General features: G+C 40.9%; 1 protein-coding gene across 13 annotated transcripts in view; it reads left to right on the top strand.

Moving 5' to 3' along the window:
- The window catches only part of CADPS2 (calcium dependent secretion activator 2), a 364,417-nt gene that overhangs the window by 207,344 nt on the left and 135,597 nt on the right, over positions 1-21,476 (top strand). For all 13 annotated transcript variants that reach the window (XM_081957016.1, XM_081957023.1, XM_081957020.1 and 10 more), the window contains exons 12-13: positions 1,129-1,265; positions 5,475-5,662. In XM_081957016.1, coding sequence (XP_081813142.1) covers positions 1,129-1,265; positions 5,475-5,662 — 325 coding nt within the window. The remainder of the gene's footprint in view (positions 1-1,128; positions 1,266-5,474; positions 5,663-21,476) is intronic.

Raw genomic sequence — 21,476 nt, 5'->3', positions numbered from 1 at the left:
CTTCTTCATGCCTGTAAGCAAAGACATGCTGGTGTTTTAAATAAACCAAAACTTCTATACTCTTAGTATCTTGTTAAAACAGCATCTCATAGTTAATATTGGCAAAACTTTCTAAAATTTTAGAACATCATTACAAAGAAAGGTTTGCAGTGGGCAATGTATGAAAACAATATTAAAAATATCTCTGCGTTAATATTTTGTTACCTGTTTGAGAATTTTAAAGCATATAAATATACAAGAATAAATGTATCTCTTTATATATCTAATCTATGTTTGTGTGTGTGTCAGTGGTGGGTTTCAAACATTTTTAGCACCTCTTCTGTAGGTGTGGCCTGCTTTGTGGGAGTGGCTTGCTGGCCATGTGACCGGGTGGGAGTGGCTTGCCAGCCATGTGACTGGGTGTGTGTGGCCAACTTGTAAAATGTGGTGAAACTCACTTAACAACGCTCTTGCTTAGCAACCAAAATGTTGGCTCAGAAACTCTGGCATTTGAAGCACGCAAGTCTTAAAGCTGTCAAGTTACAAGATCCTTAACCCCTAACTCTTTAGAAAAAAAAACCCAGGGGTGTTCAAACTTGACAGTTTTAAGACTTGTAGACTTCAACTCCCAGAATTCCTCCTCCAGTCATGTTGGCTCAGGAACTCTGGCATTGAAGTGTGCAAGTCTTAAAGCTGTCAAATTACAAGACCCTTGCACCTCTAATCCTTTAGAAAAAAACCCAGGGTGTTCAAACTTGACAGCTTTAAGACTTGTGGATTTCAACTCCCAGAACTCCTCCTCTCACTCTTCATCTTGATGATGTGCAGACAGGTGGGAGGTGGGAACTGGAACCGGTTCTAAACGGCACTGTAGATTTGTGGAACCTCTTCTATAGAAGAGGTTAGAACTGGCAGGAACCCACCCCTGATGTGTGTATATGTGTGTGTGCGTGTGCGCTCACACACATTTCTTTTGCTCTGTCTATGAATTGTTATATCATTGTCACTTGCTTAGATTCTACTTGTGGCAGTATTTTTAAAGAACTGGTGAGACTTGGAAAAGAAGACAGGTTCTCCAAATAAATGTTAAGCCAGTTTTAAAGTGAAATAATCTATATCAAAGTATTATTTTTACCTTTCTATAATCAGATGCAGATCATGCACAGAAACATGACATGGATGAGTTTATTTCTGCTAATCCTTGCACGTTTGACCATGCGGCACTCTTTAGAGTACTACAGAGACAGACCTTGGATCACCGACTGAATGATTCCTATTCTTGTTTGGTGAGTAAAAGGGCTGGAATAAAAGAAGTGACAGAAAAGAAAACAGAAATAGTTACTGCAAAGTGGTCTTTTCTTCTAGACGCATTTAATAACTGTGCGTGAGGTTAGTATAAAGCATTTCAATCGATTGGCTTCAAATTTGAAAATTATACATTTGCAGGCTACTGCTGTGCCACTCAATAGAAAAGAGAAGAGATTCAAACTGACTCTGAACTATGATTTATCAGCTCCTCTAGGGAGGGCTGAATAAAAGCAGAAGGCTTTAATAAATATAGAACCCTCTGTGGTAGGATTTGCTAACACCTGTACAGGCATTTTAAGGTACAAATCCAGCTTGCCAGATGTCAAGCATTATGTCATCTATCTGGTAATTCTCTCCTCCTTTATGGACTGAGAAGAGAAAAGAAATGAATAGAACCAAAACCACAGGGGGAGAAAGATTTATTGCACTTGTATTCAGCTGAGTCAAGGTTAGCTTTGTAAACTTAAATCCTGAATGAATTACTTACCACTCTAGAGGTAATCTGTAATTTCTTTTCTTTTCTTTATTTTTTTTCACTTTCAAATGAGCACACATTTAAAGAGAGAAGTTGCAATCATGAAGGTGGATAATTGCGAAGAGCGTGAGGGAAAAAATGTAAAAACTGATGTGAAATTCTTCAGTTTGGCTGCTGATTCCTTTTTTTTTTATAGCTGTAACATATTTCATTATTATCACAGAACAAAATATAAGATCATACCCTAGTATGTGTATGTATGTATGTATGTATGTATGTATGTATGTATATATGTGTATGTGTGTGTGTGTGTGTTGTATTTGTAGGCATACCAGGGGTTGTAACACACATACATACATACATACATACATACATACATACATATGCTGGTTTTGTTGTATTCGGGTCTTTTCCCGTGTAAGGTTGAGATTGTCTTTGCAACGTTTCGGCAAGATCTCAACAAAACCAGCATACCTACACCCGTGAAAATCTACGAAAACATATATATATATATATTTGTGTTACATACTAGTCTCCCTTTATTTATTTATCAGCACAAATACAACACACACACACACACACACACACATATATATATAAATATAAATGATAAAATAAAAATTGTACAACAAAAATAATAGCTTTCACGGAAAAAGCAGAAGCTGGTATGTTGAAAAACATAATGTGCTGTGAGATCTGATCCATTAAACTGAGCATTAATTCTGATTTAGGCATGCCATAATATCTTTTGTACAGATAGTTTTCTTTTAATTTATAAATTACTAATCACACAAAGATAAGAGCAAAGCATAATAAAACAACAAATGTAGGTCAGCTATTCCATAAATATAGAGTTTTTTTTAAAAAAAGTAGCTTTATTATATATGTTGAGACATGCTTGACGGAACTAGCACTTGATATTTTTAAAATAGATAAAGATGAATTGGTATCTATAAAACATTGTCCATTCCATTATGGGCTCAGTAATTATATAGTATAATAATAGTATATATAAAATAGTATATATAGTATATATAAAAGCATACTCTCTTGACTACCTCCCCGTGATGCACTAATTGTGAAGTGTGGTGGTGTATACTAAGGTGTTGGGGGGGTAGGTAGGTTTATTTGCTACAGCAGGAAAGAATTAGGGAAATGTAGACTATTAGAGACCGCTTTATATTGATTAGGACCATTATTTTACCTAATTTATTGCATACCTATTTACTGTAACTCCCCATATTTCAGATAGGTACCTTTTCAATGCTACTTCAGATAACAAGGTTATTCTGGCATACTAATGCATATGCTTTGCCGTTGATTGTAGCTCTTATCTTTATTAGTAACATTTGAAGCTAAGTATGGTGTGGGTGTGGAGAAGGTTATTTTTGTGACCCACTCACCCCCCATCATTTTTTCATCAGTGTAGATGGTTGGAAATTTAGCGCCCACGGAAATCTGGAGACGCATGAGCTAATTTGTAGTAGAAATTCTTCTCTAACACGCATTTGGAAAGAATATTTTAATTTCCTTCTTTTCAATCTGCATATGCTGAAAATAACTTTTAAAAAAAGAGTCTCTTGCATCTTGATAAATTGAACGAAAGTAGCTACGTGCATTATTTCTTTGCACAAGAAAAGAAACCTAATGGGGAAGAAGTAGATTTAAACACAAACTGATTAAAACCATAAGCTTTGCTGTAGTATCTTTCCTCAACTCCCTGATAAAGCGTGGAAATTTATAAGCAACTATAAAACAGTGCATGATTACCATAATATTATCCAACTAAAAACTCAAATTTCCGTTGTGGCAGCAGAGCTATTAATTTGGGGTGGGAGAAGATATAAATTAAGACTCATATGACAAACTAGACATTCTAGTGATAGAGAGTGATTCAGATGTAGCATTTCCCGCATTCAGTCTCAAGCACTTTCAGAAAGAAATGAGAAAGTGCCATCTAAATCCTGGGCTGCCAATCAAAGCTAGGAATTCTAGATGAAGCAGACCAAAGTCTTGACTTGCTATAAAACAGCTTCCCATTGTGGCCCCATTCCTGTTGCTCTCAAAAAGCAAAATATTGAAATGCCTGGTTATTGCAAATAGCCCAGCCTTGCTTTTCGTTCACACAAATGGCTCTATAAACCATATGCTTCTTTAATAATTACAAGAGTAATCTTGGCTTCTTTAGCCAAGAAACCAGTACTTTCCAGGTCTGCTATTGTAAATCCCCAGTTTAGCCCTTTTGTAAATCATGATTCTCTCAAAACCAAGAAAATTATTCTTCATATTTTCTAAAATGCTTGACTAAGAACTAAAGAACTTAGTAACTAAATTGGCTAAGAAAAGAAAAAGCACCTTTAATTTAATTTTTTATAACAAGATTGAATTTTGTGTAAAGATAGGCAGATTTATTGTTGCACAGATTTTTACAAATTTAGATCTGGCTGTCTGGCATCTTATTATCTGTTTAATACTATGATTGTCCTTACTACTGATCTTGGTGAGATGAAATATTGTGCCATATTTTTATTTATGTTCAAGATATTGTTAAGTAATTAAGCTCCCCGTTAGGAGAGCGAGTATGCAGAGAAGCGTAATGAGAGTGATATGGAATAATATGCACAAACCAGCATACAGAGACACTGAATAAAATAAAGATATAGTCGTTTACTATGTAGAAATATAGAAGTATTCAGAGTCCAATTAACAGTCCAAGTCATACACGGTTCAGTAATTCAGTTATCAAAATAGTCAGTCTAACACACAAAGTATAGCTAAACAGTAGCAAACCACAATACCTCAAACTACACCTGATCAGCTTCTAACAAAACAGAGATCTAACAACCATTCTGGCTCCCTCTTATGGCTGCTTGAGGTAACAAACCAATTACATCTCTTAAGCATTTAAAGTAACAGTAAAGTAATTATAGCTTATATACATTGCCAAGCCAAACCTAGGGTTACATCCCTAACAGATATCACAAGAGTCCAGGCCTCTGAGAGCTAAGATGTTGGTTTTTGTTGTTACTTTCCTGAAGCATCAGTTGTCCTTTATTGTCTGCCTTTCTGAGCAGCTTTGTATTACAATTGCTGTGCTAGCCCTCCCAGGGGTAAATGCTTGACAGCTCTAAGCTAAAGAAACATGTTTCAGTTGATTCAGCTATATCTATTGCAAGATATGGAATCTAGATGTCCCCACAGGCTTCTAGGTGATATCCTGGAATATTGTGATCATTTTTTAATTTTAGAACAAAAGGTATGGAAAGCTGACTTTTTGCAACTATTACTTTTCTATTCTATGTGTATCCTTTTCCCCCAACTCTTCCAGAACTTACATCTTTTAAACATAATATTTCTTATTACTCTTTTACATTTTTTTCATTTAATACCGTCACCTGAAAACCTCCTTCGCATAAGGAAATGTAGTCTGTTGTATCTGAGATATCATTTTAGACGTTTTGGTGTACAGTGTGAAATAGTTTTGGAGGCACTATTGTGAAAAAACCAATTACTTCTGACATTTTCAGTTGTTGAGCTAATGATTGCTTGAGTTTAGCCCCTCGTAATTCATTGATCAAAGAAATGGAATGGAGCTTATTAAAAATATAATAATTCAAAAGGTTTGTATAATGCACTGAGAAGCTTGTTTGAAGAGGGAAAAAAGAGCAGCCTATATTCATTAAAGAGCTTTTTCTCTCCCCATCTTTTGCAGGGCTGGTTTAGCCCCGGCCAAGTCTTCGTGTTAGATGAATATTGTGCTCGTTATGGAGTAAGAGGCTGTCACCGCCATCTCTGCTATCTGAATGAATTGATGGAACATTCAGAAAATGGTGCTGTCATTGACCCAACCTTGCTCCATTACAGCTTTGCCTTTTGTGCTTCTCATGTTCATGGCAACAGGTATTTTAATATGCAAGCATGCTGCAAAAAGTCATTAGTCTGTGTGATAAATGAGAAACAAGCAATGTATTTAGATTTCACTTCTCCCACTTAGAACCAAGCCAAGAAATGAATGAGTGTAAGGGTTAAATTCATACAAAATATTGTTGTTGGTTCTGGAGTGCGATAAAATGCTTTTCTATATAAATGAGAGCTCTTGTTTAAAATTGAGCAGCATTTCAAAGGTTCTCTATTTGAAGGCTATTTTTTATTTTATCCATTGGGTATAAAGAAACCTTCACCAACCTGGTACCCTCCAGATATGTCAGGTTGCAAATCCCATTGTCCTCAAGTACATGGTGGCTACAGACACATAGGAAGGCTGGGGAATGGAAGGTATGAAATAGAAAGCAAGGTATGAATGTTTAAACTATGAGATGGATGATGCTGGTGAACACTAGATTCTAATGCAAAGATAGAAGCAACATTACTGCTACAAGAGAAACTCTTTAATAGCATGTGATTTAGAAAGCATTATAGACCAACTATATACATAGGACTTCTGACATTTGGATATGAATCTATGGCTTAGTCAAGACATGGTCAACTTAGGTTGACTGAAGAGTCACTCCAAGATATGTACAGTTTATTTGCAGAGGGAATAGAAAAATGAAATGAATAACACAAGCCTTTAGGAAGCTCATAGCCTCAGTTTGCTGTTTAAAGCAAGAAGAGAGCATCGCTTTGACCTCGCAAAAACGAGATTGGATATAACTCGATCAAAGAAACAAAGAAATAAAATATTTTTTAAATTCTTTGTTAGGCTGTACTTTTTATTCTTCTTACTGAGATTCATGCCTTAACACTCTGTCCAAGTTTAGCAAGTTAAGCTCCCTAGATCCATCATGGAGTCCAATGATTTATTTTAAGTACTAGCTTTGGCTACAATTTTAAAAGTGGGGTAAGAAAGTTTACTTTAATTAGAAAGTAAGTTTTTATGGAAAAATTTTCTATGGAAAATATTTATGGGTAGTGTCTAAATACATTGTCAATAAATTGATGTGTTTCAGGACAGAATTGAGGTTTGCCTTATAGATATTCCAATAGTGGATTCCTGGTTTCATTGCCTCTGCTTGTCCTATGTTTCGTTCTCACCTTCTAAGACTCCTTTACATCTTTTAGAGCATAGTAGTTGGAAGAGGATTGATTCTTCTGTTAAAGCAAATTTGGTTTTTCTAAGTAAATTTTGTCTGGCAAACAAATCTTAATTTGAGGGACAAAAATTAAGCAAATTCAGCATAGACTTCAGTAAACTGGTGAAAATTTGGTGGGTGAACAGTCATTTCAATTTAATAAATAACCAAACTCCATTATGCATGTGATTCATATATTACATCATATTTGTGTGAATATAAACACACACACATATACGTATGGGTCAGAGATGGTATTCAGCCAGTTCTCTCCAGTTCGGTCGAACCGATAGCTGTGGCTGCAGGAGGCTCCGCCCACCCACCCCGACGTAATGTGCAAGCACTGTACATGTGCAGAAGGCGGTACACAGACATGCACACACTCACGTTTGTGAACCGGTAGGGAGGGTAAGTAAATCCCACCGCTGATATGGGTGAAAGATTTCAAGATTATAAAATTTTTGTTTAACATTGCTAGACTGAAGGCTATGTATTAAAATAGCAAAAGAACATGCATTGGTAATATATTTATTTAGGGACATTTTGCATGTATGTACAGAATATGAACATTGATGGGTAGAGTGTTACCATGGAAAGTTGTACCACTCCACTCCAAAAACTAGCCAAGAATTAATCCACGCAGGCTTTCAGGGCACTCAGTTTCAAAATATATTTCTGACTCCTAAATTCCTTCTTAGTTGTAGCCTCAGAATTTTTTTTTAAAGAAAAGCACAAAGCAGAAGTATAGTATACTAATCAAGGCAGGATTTAAGCAGTTCATTTTGGCTATAGAGGCAAGGATGGGTTTCTCTGGATAACTAAGCTAAAATTTATAAAACACTTTGTTTTATAAATACAGTACAGTGTATAAGTAGTATGTAAAAACCATTTTGGGGCATATATATTAAAGTGCCATAATAAAAAAATATGTCCCGGAGAATTCCTAAACAGTATACCTGCTTCTTTAGAAGAAGTATATTCCAATCCAAAGTAAATGATACACACCTCCATTAAAAATCACATAAATCCCCATTCTACATCAATTATAATCTTACCTGGATTCTCCTTTAATTCATTTCTCCTCATCCATCACAGACCTGCTTAGATTCCTATTGTTTTTTTTTTAATTAAGAGATAGAAATTAGAGCTAGATTATCAGTTGCATGTTGATATTTTAGCCAAAACTCCCAGATTACTTTTCCCAGCAATTTCATGGAGATACCAAAAAGCATGGACAAAATATGAAATCTTAACAAATCCCAAAGTTTATGTAATTAAGCCAAGGCTACCAGTTTGAAAATCATTGATATATACATATCCTTTGTGTCTTAAGGGTGTTATTTTGTGACAGCATTGTGGTTCCCCCTATACATTTCATCAATGTTCATTTAGTAAGAAATTAAAAGCCATTTCTAAAATAAAGCTAGATAGGAAATTAAATCCCAGAGGAAGTTTATGCATTTGTGAATCATTTTAAATAACCAATATGGGAATCCTTGCCTTTTACTGTATCTGCCTCAGTGACTGATTAAAATTTGTTAATTATATTCTGGTACAATTTCAAGCCCTTAGCAAAATGAGCAGGCATAGGAATTCTAGGTACCTCCTATATATTTTTAAAAAGGATCTTTCTTCATAAGCAGTACTTTGATGGAGCAGTGAATGGGCTTTCAGACAAAAGGGACATGGTCTACTTTTCACCACCAGCTGTGGCTGGCATCTTCAGAGGCAGCATCTGTTGCTTTCTGGTGTAGCTCTTGGCAGCTCAGAGACAACTGAACTCAACTGATTGGGGCCTTGCATTTAAACCTGGTACGTCAATTTCTGATTGTTCCAAGGAAGCTGGCTCCAGATTGATTCTTCATCCAATTGGTCCATTTTGAATTAGTTTAGAATCACCCAGATTCTTGTATGCACATGTGAGCAACTTACAGCAACTAAGATGCTTAAGGGCCTGGAGACTAAAACGTATGAAGAACAGCTGCAGGATTTGGGATTGGCTAGTGACTAGTCTAAAGAAAAGAAGGACTGGGGGGGGGGGTAGTATTCCAGTATTTGAAAGGCTGCCACAAAGAGGAGAGGGTCAATTTATTTTCCAAAGCACCAGAAGGCAAGACAAGAAACAATGGATGGAAACTAATCAAGGAGAAAAGCAAACTGAGATTAAGGAGAAACTTCCTAACAGTAAGGACAATTAACCAGTGGAAACAGCTTGCCACCCAAAATTGTATGGCTCCACCCATCAGTGGAGGTTTTTAAGAAGAGACTGGACAATTACTTGTCTGAAATGGTATAGGGTCTCCTGCTTGAGCAGGGGGCTAGACTAGAAGACCTCCAAAGTCCCTTCCAGCTCTATTCTGATTGATTGATTTTGTGTCTGTGTGCACATGTGTATTTGAATGAATACAGTTTTGAAAACATTAACGTGATTTGCTTACTCTTTTGGAATTTGTTTTGTTAAAACTAGTAAAGTAAAACATTAGTAAATATTTGAACTTTCATAATACAAATTCAGTGATATATAAATTGGCATAAAAAAAGACATGGCCAATTTCAGTACAGCTAAAGAGGTTACGGTAATTTATTTTGCTCAAAAAAAGATGGGTTCTGTTGTCACTGTCATGGTTGACCACTTCCTATAATTAACAACAGCAAATTAGGACAACCTTGGAGAGCTGAATTTCTCAGGAGTCCCTCCTTTTCTAATAGTCTACTATCTATTATTTTTGTTGTTCGTTTCTGTTCTTTTTTGTATTTGAACTTTTAACAGAGTGTTTAGGTTAAGATTACACAAAAGGGTTTAATTTGTTTCATATAATATTACTGATCTAACAGGAACTGCTGTATGTAAAATAAGTCAAAATTTTCTGGTTACTTCACCACACAGGGAGTTATACAACATTTTTTAAAGAAAATGAAACAAGGGGTGTAGATTCAATGGGTCCTTCAGTACATAATCTTAGCTCATATGTAACTTTTTTATATATTTGCCCTGAAGAATTGTTTTGGGAGGGCACTAAGACATCCTAGTATTAGAGCTTTTCAAAGTTTGGAAACAATTATTTGATTTAAATACTATGCCAGCCTAAATGATGTAGGTTAACCACTCAGAAACACATTCCTGAATAACATGGATTGATCTAGTTGGGTTTCCAAATATAGCACATTGCACAGATTACTTAATCATAGCCCAAATAACTTCTTTTAAAACTCATAATGTTACAAAAATGATATTTTCCATATTGATTCATAATTACCAAGCCTAATCATTTAGAGAAGAACTTAGTGCTTCTGAAAAAAAAAAGGAGTAATTTTAGCCAACAGAGAGCCAAATTGGTGCAGTGGTTAAAGGCTAGCCTAGGAACCACGAAAGTACGAGTTCCAGGCCTCCCATGGGTATGAAAGTCTGCTTGGTGACTTTGAGACAGACAGACAGACAGACAGACACACACACACACACACACACACACACACACACACACACTGCCCAATGCACTTCACAGGACTGTTGCTATGGAGAAAATAGGAGACAGGAGAATTAAGTATGAGGAGTTTTGAGGTGACCAAAATATATAAAGAAAAGTGGGATAAATAATAATATCGTTCCAGAATTCCGATACCTGTAATCAGAGTATCCTTCTTCCTTAGTATCAAGCAGGGGTGGAAATCAGCCAGTTTGGACCAGTTCGGGCAAACTGTTCTGATTTTGCACAGTTCGGAGAACCGGTAAAATCAACCACTGGCTAGCCCAGCCCAGCCCACCCTTCTCCACCCTGCCCTATATATTATTTTCCCTTTGCCACATGGTCCAGAACTCTGTGCCTCATCGCTCTGCTCACCAAAGGTAAGTATGCCACCCTTTTGCCTCGGGTCAGAGCCCAGGGACATGCCATTACCAGGCTCCAGCCTTACCCCAGAGCCGTCACCCACCTCAGCCAAGTCGGGGCAATGCACCATTCCCCAGCTCTAGCCTTGCTCCAGAGCCATTGCCCACTTGCCGCCTGCCTCGGCTGGGTCGAGGAATGTGCCATTCCCCAGCTCCAGTCTTACCCTGGGCCTCCATCCGCATGCCACTGCCCCCCTCTGGCTTCAAACTACTGCCCCCGAGACCGAACAATTTATTCAGCCTGCCACGCTAAGCCGATGGGGAGGGTCGGAGTGGGCACAGGAGGACCAAAGTGGTTTGGGAACGGACCGGATGTTTATTTTACCTGTAAGAAGTCCCATCCGGAAAGCGCTGCAGTGGAGATCTTGCAGCTGCTTCTCCCGTCCCTTGCCGAGCCTCAGTCACTCGTGGAGATGTTCCATGTGCTCTCCAGGTCAACAGTTGCTTCTCTTGTTGGGAGAGAGAGCACCTCTTGTGCAATTTAGCAGCTGTGAGCCACCATTTTCCTCTAAGTCCCATCTGGAAAGCGCTGTGGCACAGAGAACCAGCATTCAACAAGGCTGCTGCTTCTCTGTGCTGCGCGCTTTCTGGAGGGGACTTACAGGAAAGCAGCAGCTCACAGCTGCTAAATTGCACAAGAGATGCTCTCTCTCCAAGCAAGAGCAGCAGTGGAGAGAAGCAGCCACTGCCCCAAAGAGCAGAGATGGAGCGGAGCAGGCCCCAAAAGGCTGCTTGGTTGATCCTCACCATGTGGTGGAAGCCATGCATGCGCACACGCTCACATTTTCGGCGAATCAATGTTTAAGTGGGTTGAATCCTACCACTAGTGTCAAGTACACATGGGGCCACTTGAAATACAGTCCTTTAGAATTTACACGGAAGTCTTTGCAGAGATACAACCCTTTCCTAAAATTTGTTTTATTTGGTGAATGAATATTAGCTTTTATTTACTTTTTAAATCAAGATTTCATAGCATTCTTTTCATGTTTACTCCTAAACAGTCCAATTCAGTCAGAGAAACTTCTGCATGGAAGTCTGATTATTTACAACGCTAGTCTTTTATATTGCTTTATTTTGAAAATGTTGATAGTTAACATTCAATACAGAATAACTGATAATTGCCCAAACTTGTTTTCAAGAATTGAAAAGGAAGGTAGAACTATTTCTTTTATCTATTAAGTGAAGGACAATGGTGCAGCCCCATAGAAATCTCCAATCATATTTCTTCCAGGATGGTGAGCATTCTGTATGTATTCCTTCTATTCAAACCACTGTATTTGTGCAGCATTACAAGTGTTACAGAAATGAAAGAATAGATTACTGTTGTAAATAGGGAGTCTGGCTGGTATGAAGATATCTGAAATAGAGAAAAAGAAATATGAAGAAAAGGGGAGAAAAGAAAGGTAAGTCAAGGACACAAATAGAAGCACTCATTCAGGATTGTACACATACAGATAATAACATCCACTCATTCATTTACAATAATATAGAGGGAGGGGAAAGAATTTTACAGACAATGTATGATAGGTCAAAGTTCTAGGCTGCTCTATGTGATTGTACTTCTTAATTTTCTAAGTCAGGCTGTCAAGGAGAAAGATGACAACGTCAAGACAAAGGGTTTTTTATGGCCCAGTGTTTAAATGGTTTGGGTGTATGAGATGAGCAGTGTATCCTGTTGTTAATAGGGCCATTATCACCTTATTACTAGCCTGGCAAAAAACATTTCGAAAGCATGTTACATAGTAGTGCAAGTTACTTTTCTATTCCGTAAAACAAGTTACTCTTATTATCTACTCACAGGATGCTGCTATGGAGCTTATGGCCTAAATGTAAGACAGCTAATAAAAATAGGCCTTTGCAGATTCATTGAGGTGCTCCATTTTGTGTGCATATTTCAAGATCTGACAATAAATGTTGTGGTTGGGTTTTTTTTTTTTTTTTTTTTTTTTTGAGGCTATCCTGATGAAAATATTTTCCAGACCTCTTAGTTTACACCCAGAAAATATCACTAGGATCTTGAGCATTTTCAAGAAGCAGTTCCAATAAAGTTCTTCACTCATAAGTAAAGCTCATCTTCATTGGACAATTTGGAAACACCTAGAAAGAAGTACCAGAGTGGTCAAATAATCTGACCAGAGGGAACTTACAGACTCAAAATAAAAAAGCAAACCCATTATTTATTTGAAACAGCAAATACAATAATTGTTAGATATTAACATATATCGTAGCAAGTCTCCTCTCTGGTCTGCCGCTACGGCGGGAAACAGGTATCGTTCTGATTGGTCGAGAGGCGTACCCGATTCCTATAAAAGGGGAACCCTCCGACCACAGAGCAAGCTGGATCACTACCATTACTAATAAAGAGCTGATAAGTCACTACGTGTCCGCAGTCTGTTCTCTCGTTGCCCGAATCTAACATTGGCGACGAAGGTGGGATCGAGAGGCAGACAGGACGCTGAGAGCTACTACAGAATCCCAGGATTCGATCCAGTCCAGGAATTTGGCAGAAATTCCAGCAGCCATCTCAGGACACCGCAGCGCAGCAAATTCAAACGGAAAAAAGATGGCGATGCACACTCCACCCGCTCCATTCGACCCAACGAACGACGAATGGGAGGCCTTCATGATTCGTTTCGAGTGTTTTCTCGAAGCGAACGAATACACGGGGATAACAGATGCCCGAAAGAAAAACATTTTCCTCGGCTACTGTGGGCGAGAAGTTTTCAACACGGCCAGAGACCTCACCGCGCCTACTCCAATACAAGCGGTATCATGGACGGCGTTGCAACAGACTCTACAGACTCATTACGCGCCAAAACCTTCCCGCCACGTTTGCCGCCAGGAATTCAACACGCGGAACCAGAAGGCGGGAGAATCAATCAACCAATATGTTGCAGCCCTACGAAAAGCAGCAACTCACTGCGAGTTCAGGGATCTGGACGAGCACATCCGGGCAAGATTTGTTTGTGGGTTAAGGGACATCTCGCTACAAAAAAGGCTGTTGGCAAACCCAAATTTAACCCTACAAATAGCACTAAACGAAGCAAGAGCATCAGAGTCAGCGGAAAGATCGTCGGAAACCATACAACGAGGATTCAACGTGAGCCAGCCAGCACCCAGACACACCAGAGTCCACTACGAGGACACATACCCCGACGAGGATCCCGAGTTCGAGGACAGTCACCTGATGCGGAGCAGTCACATGAGGCCTGGGGGGAGGCCCGGATTCCGTTTGCCGCCCTGCACAAGCTGCAGAGGGAATCACCCCGGTCTACCTGTCGGTTCAGGAACGTTGTTTGTTCACACTGCAACAAACTTGGGCACATCGCACAAGTGTGTCGGAGCGAAGTCCCTGCCTCACGGCAGCCGTTTACATACCGCCAACAGAAGCCCAACTCAGGGGCTTGGCGAAATCAAAAAGGGCGCCCAGAGAGAAATCCACAAGTGTTGACCCAGAGAGACAACCCCCAAAGAGCTGAAAGGGCGTTTCCCCAGAGAGAGTATACACAAAGAGCTGAGAGAGCGTTCTACCAAGACGCTCAACGAGAGTATTTCCAGGATACAGATGCTGAGATAGAGTTGACCCAGAGAGAGGAATTGCGAACGTATCTCACCACAATAAGCCAGGTCCGCACCAAGCGGCCTAAGAAGCTGAAAGTCACAGTCCTCTTGGAGGGCTCTCCCTGCGAGCTGGAAGTGGACACAGGGTCGTCTTTGACCATCATTTCATGGGCCTCCATGAGAAAGGCTATTCCTAGCCTCAAAAAGAGCCAACTACGCGCACCAGACATCCTGCTACGAGACTACCAGGGAAACCGAGTCCCCATCGTTGGCCAAGGCACGTTCCAGATTCGTTTCAAAGACATCGTAGCCCAGCTGCCCGTGACCATCGCCAGTGCGCCGTTACAAAACCTTCTTGGACTAGATTGGTTTGAAGCCCTGGGGCTAGAAGTTACCGGGATCAATGCCGTGGAGAACAGCAGCGCTGAACAGATTTTTAAGGAGTTCAAGGACGTGTTCAGCCCCGGTCTTGGTAAGTATGTGGGTAAACCAATTTCATTCAATTTAGACCCCAAAGTGGCGCCAATCCGACTCAAACCGAGACGAGTGCCTTTTGCACTCTGCCCAAAAATAGATAAAGAGATAGACAAGCTAGTAGAGCAAGGAATCCTTGAGCCGGTGGATCACGCGCGCTGGGAAACTCCCATCGTGACCCCAGTTAAACCAGACGGATCAGTCCGCATCTGCGCGGACTATAAATGCACAATAAATGTCGCGCTACAACAAAGCGCATACCCTGTGCCCGTAGTACAACACTTACTGCATTCGTTGGGGCCAGGGAAAATATTTGCTAAACTAGACATGGCACAAGCTTACCAGCAATTGCCTGTGGATAGCGCCACGGCGGAGGCCCAAACTATAGTGACGCATAGAGGAGCGTTCAAATGCAACCGGCTACAATTCGGTGTGAGTATCGCTCCAGGTCTGTTCCAGAGCATCATGGAACGGCTTTTGCAAGGGATACCGGGAGTCGTCCCCTATTTCGACGACATCTTGGTGTCCGCTGCAAACGAGGAGCAACTATTAAAAAGAGTCAGAACTGTTTTGACCAGAATCAGAGAAAAGGGCCTCCGCCTCAAAAAGGAAAAATGCCAAATTAACGTGCCTAGCGTAGAATTCCTGGGTTATAGAATCGATGGTCAGGGAATACACCCCACTTCAAAGAAAATTAAGGCGATCCAGGACGCCCCCACACCACGAAATCAGACCGAGTTGCAGGCCTTCCTCGGACTACTTAACTTCTACAGCGTTTTTCTGAGACAGAAGGCGACCGTTGCTGAGCCATTACATCGACTACTCCAGAAGAACGCGCCATGGAGATGGGGACGATCCGAAGCAGCAGCTTTCACCGCAGTCAAGCGACTACTCACAACCGACTCACTACTAGTCCAATACAGCCAGACGCTACCACTAGTGTTGACCTGCGATGCATCCCCGTTCGGTGTCGGCGCAGTCCTCAGCCACAGAATGCCAAACGGGAACGAAGCACCCATCGCCTTCTACTCCAGGACTCTTTCATCAGCCGAGAGGAACTACAGCCAGATGGACAGGGAAGCATTAGCCGCTGTCGCTGGAGTTAAACGTTTTCATGAATACCTCTATGGGCGCGATTTCGAGCTGATTACGGATCACAAACCGCTGTTGGGACTTTTGGCGGGAAACCGCCCCACACCAGTCTCCCTTTCTCCACGCATGACCAGGTGGACTGTTTTCCTGGCTGCATATTCATACAGGCTGATACATCGACCGGGCTCCACCCTAGGACACGCAGACGCACTCAGACGTTGCCCACTCCCGGACCTTTTGCCAGACCCCACTCCCGAAGTACTGGTGTTGCTCATTGACTGTTTGGACTCAGGACCGGTTTTGTCCTGCGACGTTGCCAGGTTCTCTTCTAAGGACAATATAATAAAGCAAGTTCAAACATGGGTTTGGAGGGGGTGGCCGAAGGGGAACGTGGGCCCGGAATTCAAGCTATTTTGGGGGAAACGAGATGAACTTTCTGTGTTGCAAGGTTGTTTATTGTGGGGGGATCGAGTTGTTATTCCTTATGCGTTATGTAGAAATGTATTAGAAGCATTACAAGCATTCTCGCCAAGAATCGAGACCAGCACCCCCGGAAGCGCCAGCCACAGAATTGGAGAAACCTAAAGCACCCTGGTCGCGAATACACATCGATTTCGCAGGGCCAGTCCAAGGTCAGACCTTCCTTATAATTGTGGATGCATACTCCAAATGGCTGGAAGTAGTCCTAATGACTTCAACCACGGCAGAAGCAGTCATTAAGGTTCTACGACGACTTTTCGCCACTCATGGCCTGCCCGACCTCCTGGTCTCCGATAACGGGCCCCAATTCACGGCCATACAATTTGAAACGTTTTTAGCAGGTCAGGGAATTCGGCATGCCCTCGTCGCGCCATTCCATCCGGCATCGAACGGACAGGCGGAGAGAATGGTGCGATCCGCAAAAGAGGCCCTCGCTAGGATGGGTCCAGGTGATTGGCAGACACGCATAAACCATTACCTCTTAATTCAGCATATCACCCCCAGCGCAACGACGGGTAGGAGCCCCGCTGAACTACTCATGGGCCGCCGTCTACGGTCTCACCTGGACCGTCTGCACCCAAACTACTCTGCCACAGCTCCCCCAGACTCTACAAGCAAAATTAGGAGTTTCTGCATAGGGGATTCAGTATACGCCCACAACTATACAGGGGGAACATTGTGGATGCCGGCAAGAGTCATTGGCATCACGGGTCTACGATCGTATCTGTTAGAGCTGGAAGATGGGCGGAATTGGAAAAGGCACATCGATCAACTACGGGGTCGCCTGGCTCACTCAGACCTGCGGGCTGACGATGAAAACTACCTACCAGCACAGAGTCAGCCACTCGAGAGCCCCAACACAGAGAACCACGATACCTACGAACCCAGGGTAGAACAAGAGGTCGAAAGAGAAACCGAACAATGCCAAAGCAACGAAAGTCTGCAGACCCCCGAATGCAAGGCGGAGAAAGCAACCGATCCTGAAACCACTCCAGACCAACCGGAACTGCGATGTTCTACCCGTGTAAGGCAAACACCAACGTATCTCAAGGACTATGTAACCAACCGGAATGCACCGTCTAAGAGGGGAGGGGTGTTAGATATTAACATATATCGTAGCAAGTCTCCACTCTGGTCCGCCGCTACGGCGGGAAACAGGTATCATTCTGATTGGTCAAGAGGCGTACCCGATTCCTATAAAAGGGGAACCCTCCGACCACAGAGCAAGCTGGATCACTACCATTACTAATAAAGAGCTGATAAGTCACTACGTGTCCGCAGTCTGTTCTCTCGTTGCCCGAATCTAACAATAATTTAGTTGAAAGTAGAGTCTATAAATGTCTATGGAGATTCTCAGTCATCCCGATCATGGTTGTTTCAAAGGTGCTTTTTCAAGAGGCAACTGGGCTTTCCGGTTTTTCTTTGAAGAATTTTCGCTTCTCATGCAAGAAGTCTATAAAGAACAGCAATCAAAACTAGCACTGACAGGTGTAGTAAATAAATGAAGAAAGCTTAGAATTTAGGACCTAAATTGTTATTTTAACTCAATGTTTCACAAAAGGTATTGCCTGAATGTTGCAGCCTGACATTCATTCCATGTCAGAGAAGCTGCAAAAACCTTCTCAGTTAAAATGCATTAGCCACAAATATCAATATAAAGCCAACACTGGAGATTTTAAAGAAGAGATTGGACAACCTCTTGTCTGATATAGTATATGGTTTCGTGCTTGAGCAAGGGGTTGGATTAGAAGACCTCCAAGGTCCCTTACAATTCTGTAAGATTCTGTTATGAAGCAATCTTCACCCCTTGTTTGTGTTAGGATGACCCAATATAAGTATAAAAGGCAGAGTTTGAATCATGATATATATTTTGTTATTTAGACAGTTTGTCCTCCCCATAGACACTGGGCATCCAATTGAAACAATTCATAGCAATCTTTTTGTTCATATTTTCTGTATTTCTATATCCCCTCTTTTCTCTTCTTTTTGTGTTTCTCTATAAATACATTTTATAAATCAGAAGGTGTTCACTGAAGTTGTAATGAAAGCATGATACGAAATTAGTAGGCCATAGTTATATCTTGTAGATTACTTGTTGCAATCAAGCATCACAAACTGAAGATGAAATTCTTTTTCATATATCTCCAAAATCATGATTAACATTTAGTAAATACCCTTGCCCTTCTCAGCTAACTTATTTCCCTAATTTTATTGTCGGCCTATATAACAATCCAAATATAGTCATATTTAGAAATTAAGTAATTAATGTGACTATTATTATCAAATATATATATATACACAGTGGGATAATCAGATAAATGTTGTGTTCAAAATTATCACAATTACTTAAATACAGCACAGGTTTATCAGTAAGAGCATGGGTTAAGTGAAGTTAGAAAATACAGCAAAGAACTATTGTTTTCTTCTTCGTCTCATCTTACATCTGGTTTTCATGCTGCGACTTCCCATTTTGTCCATCTCTTTCTGAAATGATGTTGGTGGGAAATACATGAAGTGCAAAGTGACTTTTTCCCCCTGCTGAGAGGCAAGCTGAATTGACAAAGAAGCCTCCCACCCCCACCCCCTAGATGGTATCTTACCATTTCTCTTTGGCAGAAGCTGATATACTGAACATTCTTCAAAGAGATAATAAAGGGGAAAACCATATAGGAATGAAATCACCCTGTGGGTACCAATGTTATAATTTTATTCTTAATTGTTTTTTTAAATTATTTCTTCCAGGGGTGGGCAAAGTAGGAGGCCAGAATGTGCAGCTCTCGGAGTCTTGGCTGGGCTGAAAATCTGAGATACTTGATTGGGTGGAAAAGAAAATGCCAGCGCAAAGAAAAGTATTTTCTCTCTAGCAATGAATGTGGATTTCTTGTGAAGAAACTGTCATTCATAGTGGCTTTTATAAAATATCCAGTGGTGGGATTCAACTAATTTAACAACCACATCTTCCTAATGACTGGGTGGGCGTGCTGGGGGGGGGGGGGTGTCATGTGACTGAATGACCCTGATGTCACTGATGGCAAAGTGGGGCGGTGCAGGCAGCCCAAAGCAGCGGTGGCGATGGCTGGAGCCGTTGACTTATCTTTATGCAGCAACAGCAACAGTGATTCACTGATGCCTCATCTCTTGCTTGAAAGGTTTTTGCAGCAGGAAATAGCAGGTGGCTACTTCCGGCCTTTGTTGGTGCAGCTGGGCATGACTCTGCCCCGAGACACTGATCTGCTGGTGCCATTTTGCTGGTGCAAACGGCCTGCAGCCGCTGCCTTTTCACCAGTGTGAATGGCATTCTGCCTCTTTGCCAGCCAGAACCAAGGCAGCAGTGGCTGCAGGCTGTTCATGCAGGCAAAGAGGCAGTGGTGGTAGGCCGTTCACGCTGACAAAGAGGCGAAGGAAGGTTCACCAGGCAGGCAGGTAGCTGGGATGCATGAGAGGCTGGGGTGAAGGCAAGCAAGTGGGCTGGGCCACAGGGACCACATAATCGAGGCAAGTGAGCAAGCGATGGATCCAGAGAGCAGCAGCTGCTATGTCACGGCTTAGGCAGGTGAGGTGAGATAAGGAGTGACTGGGATGGAAGCGGCGGGCAGGGTTTGCCAGTGGTGCGATTTGCTAGTTCTTCGAACTGCACAAAATTTACCAACCTGTTCTCCTGAACCAGTCTGAACCGGCTGAATCCCACCTCTGAAAATGTCCAATTGGAAGTATTTATTTACTGTGTTGTAGTGTATGCCTTATAGCACTACACTACAGTGAAGTTTCATGGTTACATTAACACATTTTGGTTGCCTGGCAAACAATCTGCATTTATGACTTTTCCCCTAGAAACTGGCATTTACTTCCAGTTTCTGGAAAACAACACCCCCACAGGAAACAATGGTTTCACTTACAGACCAGGGGCATTCACTTAACAACCACCGCAAAAGTCATAAAATTGAGTGTGGGCACCTTGTGACCCACTTAACAACCATCATGACTTAATCAAATGTGCAGGCTCAATTCCAGTCATAGGACTAGGACAACCTGTAAATCAATTTGAAGGACTAGAGCAGTATATGATTTGCAGCATTGAAATAGAAGAAATATAGAAATAGAAATATAACATCTATGCATGCAGTGCCACGATGTAAAAAAGATGTTGAGACTCTAGAAAGAATGCAGAGAAGAGCAAAGATGGCACTGGAGGCTAAAACACATAAAGAACGGTTGCAGGGACTGGATATGTCTAGTTTAATGAAAAGAAGGACTAGGGGAGACATGATAGCAGTCTTCCAATATCTCCGGGGCTGCCACAAAGAAGAGGGAGTCAAGCTATTCTCCAAAGCACCTGAGGGCAGGACAAGAAGCAATGTGTGGAAACTAATCAAAGAGAGAAGCGACTTAGAACCAAGGAGCAATTCTTGACAGTTAAAAAAATTAATCAGTGGAACCATTTGGGGGGGGGGGAAATAAAGTTCCCCCCCCCAAAAAAACCGATTTTCTAAGTTGTTTGCTATGAAATAAGCAGTAAAACAGAGTTGCCATTTGCTCCGTGATGGAAATCGCTATTTACAATTTACAAGAGAACAGATCAGAATAGCTGTATTTTCATATTAAAAATTGTTTTGCTAGTCCCAGGTGCTACTTAGAAATAATTGAAGACACTATAATCATAAGGAAAACACTTTAAAGCTGAAGATGCATTTTTAATCCCAATAAGCACTTTGCCATCTGATTAGCATCACTCCTCAAATTGCACTTATGTCATGAAAAAGATTTGTAGGAAATTCTGTTTGTTGCAGCCTTATCCTTATTTTCATATATTTATACAAATCCACAAAAACTTGAAAACTCATCAATAGCTATGTTAAATAAAAGGACAAGATTAAAAAGATTAAAAGAGGTGCACATTTCAATGTAACTATGTACTTAAGCACTTCACTGTTGCTTGGCCACACCTGGGCAGTGCTGGGATCTTAAAGCGCTCTGCTGCAAAGTATTTTCTTGCCATTCCCTCTTAGGAGATCAAACTCTTTACAGAAGAGCAAAAGCTCATAATTTAACTATCTGTTGTCTCTAGTGAGAACAATAATAAACATTACTCCACACTAATGAAAAATAGAGAGGATAAACTTTGTCACCTCCTATAACAATGTTGAAAAAT

This window comes from Natrix helvetica, assembly GCF_964273705.1.
Source record: "Natrix helvetica genome assembly, chromosome: 6".
Lineage (NCBI taxonomy): Eukaryota > Metazoa > Chordata > Lepidosauria > Squamata > Natricidae > Natrix > Natrix helvetica.
Note: the sequence above shows the minus strand (reverse complement) of the source record. Positions and strands in the feature narration are given on the sequence as shown.